The sequence below is a fragment of the Caretta caretta genome, chromosome 20, assembly GCF_965140235.1.
Source record: "Caretta caretta isolate rCarCar2 chromosome 20, rCarCar1.hap1, whole genome shotgun sequence".
NCBI lineage: Eukaryota > Metazoa > Chordata > Testudines > Cheloniidae > Caretta > Caretta caretta.
The window spans coordinates 4225008-4236543 of NC_134225.1; the positions used below are offsets into that span (position 1 = coordinate 4225008).

Genomic DNA, 11536 nt, shown 5'->3' on the forward strand with positions numbered 1-11536 from the left:
GGTGCTTGTACAGCACCTAGCCCAATGCGATCCTGGTCTGTGTCTCCTTGTCGCTACCATGATCATAATTAATAATAAGTGGATGCCAATGTCGCAAGGGCCCTTCCCCTCTCTGTGCCCCACTCAGCTGCTACTTCTCGGGGCCGTGGGGCTGGCCAGGCCCGGCCCTTCGATGTCCCAAGTCACTTGGATGCCAGTGATGACGCCCCATGGAAACAAATGCCTAGAAACGGCAGCAGCCCATGATGGACCACTCACCTGCCCCAGGTGAGCAGGGCTAGGCTCCTCCCCCCGGAGCCCATCCTCCAATGGGAGCAGCAGGTTGGCCCCGCCTATCCAATCAGGGGGCGGGGGCGCCTCAAGATGGCTGCGTCCAGGCAGCCGCCTTTCTGCCACGTGGCGGGCCGGGAGCCGCCGGAGGCCGCCCCCGAGGGGCTGGAGGCCGTGTTCCCCCGGGAGGTCGGGCTCTTCGCCGACGACTTCCCCGAGGAGACCTGCTTCAGCTTCTGCGGCCACGTGTTAACCATCGCCCAGCACCACGGGGGCCGGCTCGGGGTGGCAGCGCCCGTCTGGGAGGCGGTGAGGGGCAGGGTGCAGAGGAGCCCGGTGGGGAGGGCGGGTGAAATGTGGGGGCTGGGTGCAGGGGGGATTGGGAGATGGATGCAGTGTGTGTGTGGGGGGGGGTGGATGCCCTAAAGTGCAGGGGGAGGATTAGCTGCGAGATTAGGAGGCTCTGGGGAGGGCTGGCTTGGAGGTGGTGGGAGCAGGGATGGAGGGGGAAAGTGGGGGGGGGAGATAGGATGTTTGGCAAGGAGGTGGGGAGAGCTGGAACGTGGGAGTTGGCTGGAAACCTTTGAGCTCTGGGGATGGGGCATCCCACAGCACACGGAGCGGGGACTGGTGGGGGCTCAGCACAAAGTGGAGGTGTGTCCCCCAGTGCCTGTAGGGCGTCTTGGTGCCCCCATTCATGGGGAGCAGCAGGTTCATCAGATAAAGTGGGGGCTCTCTGTGTGGCTCCGGAGATGTCCCTGGCCTTGGGAAGCTGTAGCCTCTCAACTGTTCCTCTGTCTACCCCAAAGTTCCTGTTCTTCAGCTGCAAATCCTGTCTATTTTAGGTTTCAGAGTAACAGCCGTGTTAGTCTGTATTTGCAAAAAGAAAAGGAGTACTTGTGGCACCTTAGAGACTAACCAATTTATTTGAGCATAAGCTTTCGTGAGCTACAGCTCACTTCATCGGATGCATAAGCTTTCGTGAGCTACAGCTCACTTCAACCTGTGGCCCATCTAATTCAGAATCCCGTCTTTGTCAGTGGCCAATACTTCAAAGACAGGTGCAAGAAGCCCTGTAACAGGTCATTAAGAAATAACCACTCTGGAGGGGAAGTTTCTCCCTAAATCTGTCAATTAAGAGTCAGTGCAAGAGGATCTGTCTCCCTTATGCTTTTGTTCTCTTGTCCTGTATATCACCGGATGGCCCCATTCTCCATCTGTGTCTCTGCGCTGAAGGCTCTAACCCTGTGTAAATATTTTGAGAAGCAGAAGCTCAACTTCCGGGGCAAGAAGGTGATTGAGCTGGGTGCTGGGACGGGCATCGTTGGCATCCTTGCCACCCTGCTCGGTAGGTACAGTTGCTTGACAGCTGAGCTGAAGCATGGGGGCGGGGTAGTCATGCATCTGATCTGTGGCATTTCTAAACTACCTATCACCATAGTCTAACTCCCTAAATGGGACCTGATGCAGACACGCTGTACAGAGAGACCTATTGATTGTTTTTTTAACTGGCCTGCTGGCGAAAGCTCACAGGTGTGCCCAACTTTGCTAATATAAAGATGGAATCAGCAGCTTCGTGGAAGTCCAAGGGCCTCATCTGCATACAGGGTGGCAAAGATTACAGCTGCCCCCATATTTAGTACAGCCTGTAGGTTAAAGAGGATGGCAGCTGCAGGCTCAGCGTGCTGGGCCTCCTCTATCTCTGCATTAGCTAGTATGTATAGACAGCCTGGGGATGGGACAAATGGGTCTGTTGCATGGTCGTGCATCCGGGAAGCCAATGAAAATCCTGCAACGTCTGGATAATGCATACCGGGAGGGTTTGATTCTCCTAACCAACACCCACGCCTTCTGGGTTGCTCTTGTCTTTTCCAGGAGGAGATGTAACCATCACAGATCTCCCTCTGGCTTTGGAGCAGATACAGGAGAACGTCCAAAAGAATGTGCCAGCAGAGCATTCGGCTCGGGCCAAAGTTTGTGCTCTGTCTTGGGGTCTGGACCACAAGGAGTTCCTGAGAGACTATGACTTCATCCTGGGCGCAGACATAGTCTACCTGAAAGACACGTACCCTTTGCTAATCAAGACCCTCCAGCACCTCTGTGGCCCTCATTCAACCATCTACCTGTCTTCCAAAATGCGGCAGGAGCACAGCACAGATGTGTTCTACGAGGCACTGCTCCCGCTGCACTTCACTTCAGAACTGGCCTATAGAGATGAAAATGAGAATATTAACATATATAGAGTCACCAGCAAGCAGAATAGCTGAGGTTAGGGCAGACCTTTCTCCCTGGCTGGAAAGGGACAGACACAACATGGCCTTTGGCTTTTCCAAACTGAGAGCCATGATCCCAGCTGAGTGAGCCACCAGCAGCCAAAATGGAGTACACAGCATGGGTGCTGACTCTGCCTAGCTAAGGATGCAGAGGACCAGATTCCTCCGTTCTGCCAGCAATATGAACCCAAGATGTTACCACCACCACCTTCAAGCTGGGGAGAGAAGCTCGGTTTTAGCTTTGCCCCAGACCTGGAGACAGAGTTTCTTACTGTCAGTGGAAGTTTTAAAAGCCAAGATCTTAAAGAGGATGGCTGTTTTAGGCCCATCCCTGGAACCCTGGCCTTCCAAGCCAAATTCCCTTCTGCCACTGAAGCAAGCCAAGTGACTTGAAACCACCGAGAGCATTAAACGTCTCTTAAGAGACACCACGGTGCCTTGTTCCTATAATTTGGCTAAATATATTTTTTTCATTGCTTTCATATTTGAATTAAAGGTGTATTTCATGTGTCACGCCTCCTTGGGAATTGTGGGGATGGGAAAAAGAGTTCAAATCAAACTGTAAATGACTACAAACCATTTTGTACAACCACACGTTGTCTTGGGTTAGGCTCTGGACCTCTAGGTGGCAATGCAGCTCTGCTTATGTGCAGGATACATTTCTTCTCTCAAGAGGTAATGAAGGCTCTCCCTTGGGTTTTATTTAAGTAGAAATGGATGCGTGAGCACTCAGTGTCTTAAAGGTTGCACGTGCTGTAGGAACTACCCTCAGCCTCTGCCCCACGCCCAGCCACTTTCCAGGGAGGAGGGGCACTTTCTTGGCTGCTGATCAGTGTCAGCTACCCGTGTACACCCTTCACTTTTACCCCGCATGGGTGGTGCTTTCCAAGTCTCTAAGGTGCCACAAGTACTCCTTTTCTTTTTGCGAACATAGACTAGCACGGCTGCTACTCTGGAACCTGACTACCTACCTTAAAACTACATAGAAATGTTCCCTTCCGGGAGAAAGCCTTGGGGCTCTATCAAACGGGCATGTCTGTGTGTATAGCAGGCGGGTTTTGTCACAACGCACACGGGAAGAGCTGAGGCAAGAGGACTTGCACCGATTCACTCCACCCTGCAGGCAGCCTGAGTGTGTTACACGGGGCTGATATGACTCCAGCAGGGCAATGAGCAGTTGGCCCCCAGCATGCTATGGGCCAGGCTTTGCTGCACCCTCCCTTTCTAGGGTTAATTGGTCATGAAGGGGAGAGCACAGGCTAGAGGATGGGGCCTCGGGACTCCTGGGTTCTATGGCTGGTCTTTGGGGCAATCCTGGGAGGGGAGGCAGGACTCCTGGGTTCCATTCCTGGCTGGGGGAGGGGAGGGGAGGGGAGGCAGGACTCCTGGGTTCCCCAGGTGGGAGGGGCATGGGCTGGAGGTACAGGGAGGAGGGGGGCAGGGTAGCCTTTGGGGGTGGGAGATGTAAATGAGCAGAAGGTCCGTTGTCCCGCCCTCCCTGCTCCAGCAGCCAATGAAACGGCTCGTTCCCTCCCCCGCCTCCCTGCCATTGGCTTCCGTCGTCACCCTCCGCGACGGCCAATCGGCTGCGCGAGGCTTCACGGCGCCGACGCGATCGGTGGGGTGGCGGAGGCCCCTCTTGCGCACGCACCCTTGGGCCGGCGGCTCGCGCCGGCGCCTATAGGCTGCGCGGCGTGTGACGTATAACGTGCGCGCCGTGGCGGCCGGCCCCAGGATGCAGCGGGCGGCGCTGACCGGAGTTTGCGGCCCCCTGCGCGGGGGGGCCCGACCGCGGCCGGTGAGGGGGGAGGGGCCGGGGCCGGGGCCTTGCCCCTCCCCCGCCCCCGCGAGCTGGTCCCAGCCCCTCGGCTCCCCTGTGCGCCCCTCCCCCTCTAGCCTATCCTGGCTCCTGGGGCGGGGCAGGACGCCTGGGTTCCCGACTCGGGGTAGGCCCCCCCCCCCCGCGAGTGGGAGGCGCCGGGAGACCCCTGGGATGAGGCGTCCCGGGGCTGTCACTGCAGCCACGTGCTGCCCCAGGCCGAGGGCCTTGTGCGGGCCCCTCCTGAGCCTGTGCATCAACGAGCAGCAGGGTGGGTGGGAGGCAGTAAGGCGCATGTAGCCTTGGGGAGCAAATGAGAGGAAGGGGTTACAGGGTAGGGGGCTGACCTCCGTCAACGCTGAGATAGACAGCAGGGCTGGGCTTTGATCGCATGCGTGAGGCTGTTCCTTACCCCCTGGCTTTAGCATGCAGGTGACTTCAACTTTATCTCCTCCCTGCTGGCAGGTCGTTTCCCGGCGGCTGGTTTGTCTCTTTCACACTGGTCTCCGTGCATTTGCAGCGGATAAGGAGCTGCTGGTGAAGCTCAGGAAGAAAACCGGTTATTCCTTTGTGAATTGTAAGACAGCCTTAGAGAAGTTCAGTGGCGACTCCAAACAGGTGAGAGCTGCTTGAACTTCACCCTGACGTTGCACTGAATGTCAGTGGGATTTGGGTACCTAACTCCCTTAGCTTCTTTCAAAATGTTAATCTGAATGAGATGAGACTGGAATTTCTACTTTGGAGAGGGAGGGCAACTCACTGCATGCAGGTGTATAAAAACAAAGGAAGGATATATTTAAAACTGAGTGGTTTCTCTTACTTACCTCAGTCCATAGTAAAGGAGATGGTGCATAGATACCAAGGTAATAGGTTTAATTGCGTTTCTGTTGTAATCATTATGTAGGACTCTCTCCGACGGAAATTGATCATCAAGGTCTTGATTTTTAGAAAGGTCTGGATAATGTTGTGATCTCTATAGCTGTACAAGCTGGCACAGAAAGATGCGTGGGGAATTTAGTTTCCTGCTCTCAAGGCATAAGTAGATCAGGGGCAGAAGGTCAGAAAGAAGACATTGTGCATTATCTTGTATGTATTAGGGATGTTTGGAAATCCACTCAAAACATATTGCCAAACTCATCGATGTCATCCTCGCTCCCAAGAACATCACATTTAACAACACTGTCCAAACCAGGGGAACAGCCAGGGGTACTGGTGTGGCTTCCCACTTTACCATCCTCTTCATGGACTACCTCAAGGAGGAATTTCTGGAAAAATGCACCACAAAACGAACAATATACCTGAGGTACTTGGATTATATTTTCATCCTCTGGGCAAAGATCTAAATTCCCTTAATTTCCACCACAACTTCAGCACCCACCACTCATCCATCAAACTCTCTCTAGAGCACACCCACACCAACATCAGCTTCCTGGACACCACAGTCAGCTTCAACAGTGGGATCCTACTAACAATGCTATACAAGAAGCCACTGATCACCATGCAAAGCAACCACCCCAGACACACCAAAAAAATCTGTTATCTACGGCCAGACACTCAGTTACCACACAATTTGCTCCAAAGAGAAAGTCTGGGATACGCACCTAAACACACTTAAATTTGCCTTCGCTAAACAAGAACACTTCATCAGCAAAGTAGATCATATCATGGAAAGGGCCACCCACATACCCTGGAAGAACCTGCATCAATACAAGAAAAAGAAACGCACTGACTTCACCCCCCTAGTTACCTGCTATCCCACGCTGGAACTGCTACAGGTTATCATCAAACAAGTACAACCCATACTTGATGGGGACCATGTCCTGAAATAAATGTTTCCTGAACCCCCTCTTCTGGCCTTCAAACAACCCTCCAGCCTTGGCAAACTCTTCATCAGAAGCAAGCTCCCCACAGACCAGGACACACCAACTCAAAGCAGCACCAGACCCTGCGAGAACAACAGGTGCAAAATCTGCAGACACATCTCCATTGCTGCAATGATCAACACTCCCCAACATACCTTTCAGGATTCATGGGTCCTACATATGCCTGTTGTAACATGTGCTGTACCCCATCTAGTGCATCAAATACCCCCCTAACAATTAGATGGGTGAAACCAATTACTCAGCTCTCGAATGAACTCGCCCAGAAAAATGGTATAAGACAAAAGCACCATATCACCTGTGGGTGAACACTTTTTACAAAGTATCAGGGGGTAGCCTTGTTAGTCTGCATCCACAAAAACAACAAGGAGTCTGGTGGCACCTTAAAGACTAACAGATTTATTTGGGCATAAGCTTTCGGGGGTAAAAAACCACTTCTTCAGATGCATCTGAAGAAGTGAAAAGAAAAGGAGTACTTGTGGGTAGCATCCAATGAAGTGAGCTGTAGCTCACAAAAGCTTATGCTCAAATAAATTGGTTAGTCTCTAAGGTGCCACAAGTACTCCTTTTCTTTTTGCGAATACAGACTAACACAGCTGTTACTCTGAAATCTGAAGTGGTTTTTTACCCACGAAAACCTATGCCCAAATAAATCTGTTAGTCTTTAAGGTGCCACTGGACAACTTGTTACAAAGTGATTACTCCATATCTGATCTTTCGGTACTGTCCCCAAGGGAAACCTGCCCAACACCTTCAAAAGGCAAGCCTGGGAACTTAAATTCATAACTCTGCTAGCCACCAAAAGCCATGGACTTACCGGGGATGCTGGTATAATGACTCATTGCAACAATTTGTAACACACCTCACTGCTGCGCCCCTTAATTGCCCACTTCAAACCCTTTATACATAAGAATCTAACCCCCAATTGCCCACTTCATTTCAAGAGACCCCCTCCAACATGCGTTACTCCTCTTGCTTAACAATCTGTCCCAACTTGTATTTAGCTCAGACGCTCTTGCTTTCTTCCCCAGACCTGAAGAACTCTGTGTAGCGCAAAAGCTTGTACCTTCCATCAACAAAAGTTGGTCCAATAAAAGATATTACTTTGTGTCTCTCTCATTCTGGGACCAACATATCTATAATGGCACTGCAAATAATTATCCCAAATGTGACAGCACCACACAGCTGGTCAGTGTCATGTTGGCTTGGGTTTCTTGCGTTTTGTGGAACCATTAGGACGTGGTCTGACCATTACGGTCTCTCCTGTGAGGTGACTTTTCCACTTTCAGTATTACAAAGCTTAGGTCTAGGAGAGAGTTTAGTCTCTGAACTGACTTTTGTTGGGTTCATCTTGGTTTTGTCTTCAAAGGCTGAAGCCTGGCTGCATGAGCAGGCCCAAAAGGAGGGATGGAGCAAAGCTTCCAAACTACAGGGCAGGAAGACAAAAGAAGGCCTTATCGGGCTGCTGCAGGAGGGGAACGCGGCAGTTATGGTGGAGGTAAGCTCCTCCACTAGTGTGTGGGGGACCCTTTCCTTGGGCTCATGGGATAGAGTGAGTCGCTTCCCCTATCCCTTGAGCTGGCCTGTGTGCATAAGTTCAAATCTTGCAGCTGGGAGTTTAACTTGGTTAAAATATTAAATAGACAAATTTGTCTAGTCAAATCATGATTAATAGAGAATGTCTGGCATGAATGATACTAAAGGGATTCCTTTAAACTGCAAAAGCAGGAACAAACCCTCAGTCTGTCCTAAATAGAATAGTAATAGCCACAGGGAGTTCCTGTTCTGAAAAGCTGGAGGGCTTATTTCTGTCGCTGACTTCCCAGATAGCAGCTCTGACTGCTGTAACGGCCACCCCTTAAGTGGAATGGCAGCTGTCAGACAATGACTTCAGAATAATCAGCTTTGTTTCTCTACCAGGTGAATTGTGAGACAGACTTTGTGGCCAGAAATGCCAAATTTCAACAGTTAGTTCAACAAGCAGCAACTGGGACAATGTTCCACCATCAAGGCGCTAAAGACCAGTTAACCACATATACCAAGGTGAGAGAGATCTATCGAAAGTACTTATATCCTCCCCCCGTTACCTGACCACCTCTCTTTAATAATATATTTTCCTCCCAACACCTCCATGAGGTAGGGAAGTGCTATTGAGCCACAGAGATATGTTGGCCTTGTCTGCATGCCTTTGCCAATATAGCAATGCTGGGAGAGCCCCCTAGTGGAGACACACTGTAGGCCGACTGAAGCACACTTCTAGCAGTGCAGTTGGGTCTACACCTGAGACTTCGATGTTACAGTTATGTTGTCTCGGGGATGTAACTTTTTTTACACTCCTAACCAACATAGCTATATCAGCAAAACTTTGAGTGTAGGCTTAGAGTGAATCTACACGAGAAAATTAGATCGACCCAGCTACTTCGCTCAGGAGTGTAAAAAAAAAAAAAAGAAGCCACTCCCCTGACCAACATCGTTAAGATGACCTAAGTTCCATGTAGCCAGCGCTAGGTTGACGGAATAGTTCTTCTGTTGACCTTGGGAAGGTGGATTTACTACGTTAAATGCATCTCACTGAAGTGGAATTCTCACGGATGCTGGCCTGACTAAGACGTCCTTCCCAATCATGAGTATTCGGCCATGCCACTTTGCTGGGATAAGCAGCTATCCTGTCTCAGAATCCTTGTTGGAATTAGGGGAGGTGCTGAAGTGTTGGAGGAATTTGTTCTGAGTAATCTCCAATGTACAGAAGTCGATTGAGTAGGAGGTCGTCTGGCGGTGCTGTGTGAGGATATACCACATCAGGCATCTTTTGGAGTAGCTAGGTGGGGGCTACTACTCTCCTAGAGTCAGGGGGCTTGCAGCGTAATGTGTTGTCTCTCGTCTCTTTCAGCATTTAATGAAGGCAGCTGAGCTTTCTCAACTGCGGACCGGGCCTGCTGGATGTTTGCTCAGTGACCAGCTGGCTCTCGCTATAGGTGAGCGCTCTAGTATAAGAGGCTGGTTAGAAGATAGAAATCAGGGAGGCGTTTGTTTGTGTGGCTTCCATCATCCTTGTGTGGGATTGACTGAGAAACCCTTTCCCCTGAGAGGATTCCACCTTTTATCCTGTGTTCAGAGGGGCTGGCTGGCATGAATCTTGTCCGTTTCCAGCCTCACGGAAACTGCTTGTGCCAGTGTTTCTGACAGCACTGAGGATGCAGTGAGGCTCAATTGGGGACCTTTAAATTCTGTGAACTGTCCTATAACCGCTCACAAGCTCTCAGAACTAGTACTGCTGCAAAGTAGTTCAGAGGGAGTTTTCTGAGGTGGGGCATCCCTTTAGACTTACAGTACATTGCAATAACTCAGTGGTTCCCAAACTTGTTCCGCCGTTTGCGCGGGGAAAGCCCCTGGCGGGCCGGGCCGGTTTTTTACCTGCTGCATCCGCATGTTCGGCCGATCGCGGCTCCCAGTGGCCTTGGTTTGCTGCTCCAGGCCAATAGGAGCTGCTGGAAGCGGTGCAGGCCAAGGGATGTACTGACCACCTCTTCCAGCCGCTCCTATGGGCCTGGAGCAGCGAACCACGGCCACTGGGAGCCGCGATCGGCCGAACCTGCAGACACGGCAGGTAAACAAACCGGCCCGGCCCACCAGGGGCTTTCCCCGCGCAAACGGCGGAACAAGTCTGGGAACCACTGCAATAGCCTAACATTTCCAATAAGCGGTAAGCTAGCCAAGCTCCCTTTCTTACAGGAAGGGGTTTTCTGTTTTTAAATACATGGGAGGGGGACAGGCCTAGTACCTATATTGAGACAACTCTCCAGCCTTACGCTCCTTGAGCAGCAAAACTACCAAGGAAACTGACATCTTAAAGGTGTGGGGGAGAGGGCAGAAAGCTGCAGCAAATAGCCCTGCCCCAGAACCCTCAGCCTGATCTGTACCTTTAACCGTGAAATAAAACCTGTTCTCGTTTTGGGTTTTTAAAGGCAAACTAGGGGAGAACATGGCTGTCAAGAGGGCTGCGTGGGTGGCAGTACCAGAGACCTACTACATTGGCTCTTACGTCCACGGGGCACTGCCAGCGGCTAATCCCTCCCTCCCTAACATGGTGCTTGGGAAGTACGGTGCCTTAGTGATCTGCCAAGCATCTGAGCAGAGCCAGAAGTCAAACCTTGCTGATCTAGGCCGGAGGCTGGGTCAGCATGTAGTGGGAATGGCCCCTCTGTCGGTGGGATCTCTGGAGGATGAACCTGGCGGAGACATGGAAACCAAAATGCTCGCCCAACCTTTCTTACTGGACCCCAGCATTACCCTGGGCCAGTACGTGCAGCCCCAAGGCGTGTCTGTGCTGGACTTTGTGCGGTTTGAGTGTGGAGAGGACACAGAGATACCAGAAGCAGAGTAGACACAGCAACGTCTCGCACAAGAAAACTCTTCATAATCTCACCTCTGCGGCCTGGGGCCGGGCATTTACATATTGGATCAGTAAGGAAATAATTATGAGACGGGATCAATAATGAATTAATCTCATGTGCTGGACATTTAATACAGGTAACTTTTTTTGCAAAGCATTAAAGGACCTTGGTAACTGTCCTGTACTAAGCATCTGCGGGCATTTTATATAAAATGGGCTGGCCTGTTTGTTTCTAGGGAAGTCAGCAGGGAGCGTTGGATCTCGGCTGAATCTCGGCTGATGGTTCAGGCTAGATGTGCTGGAGTATATATTTAAATAATCTTAACCCTTTTGGGCCAGGATAGAGACCCTCTGAGGTTTAACCATTTAGACCAATATCCATCTGCTGATCCCAGACTCTCCTACTCTTAAGCTATTCCCACAAAACCAGATTAGTCCCTTCACTCTCATCCCCTCTCCTGGACAGTAACAGTAAAGGGCTGCAGCTTCTCTTTCCCCAAGGGCAGGCATGTTGCCTCATGTTGCTTAGACCCTCCCGAAGAACAGTTCTTTCCCCTGGGCCCACTGTCCCACCAGGAACTGAGTGATGTCTTAAGGGGCACAAGCTGTTTCTTCAGCAGGTGCAGTTGAGCAAGGCCATGTACGCTGCTCACTAGGAACAAGGCCCCAGCGCTTGGCTAGCCACCTGGAGAAGCTTCCACCCCAAACAGCAGTGAGTATTTGGCCTGTATGCAGGACTGCCACCTTCCTCCGTGATAAAGGGGCCACAATCCTTGCATATAGGAAATTTTCAGCCTGTAATAGATCTCTGGCTAGGTGTGTCCAAGGGGGAGTCTGATCTGTTACCGGCTGCAGCTGTGACATGTCACCGCCTTGGGGAGCTTGTAACTTGGTTACAGTA

The 11536-nt window shown here is 51.3% G+C and overlaps 1 protein-coding gene across 3 annotated transcripts; it reads left to right on the top strand.

The window, feature by feature from the left end:
• The first annotated feature begins 352 nt into the window (after positions 1-352).
• Positions 353-10819, top strand: LOC125627661 (elongation factor Ts, mitochondrial). Of its 3 annotated transcripts, none has more exons than XM_075121418.1 (6): positions 353-579; positions 4828-4980; positions 7612-7740; positions 8163-8285; positions 9133-9217; positions 10208-10819. In XM_075121418.1, exons 1-6 carry the CDS (start codon positions 364-366, stop codon positions 10624-10626), a joined length of 1125 nt encoding a protein of 374 aa, XP_074977519.1. In that variant the 5' UTR covers positions 353-363; the 3' UTR covers positions 10627-10819. The 3 variants fall into 3 exon arrangements, with proteins under 3 accessions (XP_074977519.1, XP_074977520.1, XP_048687965.2); XM_048832008.2 differs by lacking the exon at positions 353-579 and adding an exon at positions 4212-4341; XM_075121419.1 differs by lacking the exons at positions 4828-4980; positions 7612-7740; positions 8163-8285; positions 9133-9217; positions 10208-10819 and adding exons at positions 1507-1618; positions 2146-3053.
• Positions 10820-11536: the final 717 nt, after the last annotated feature.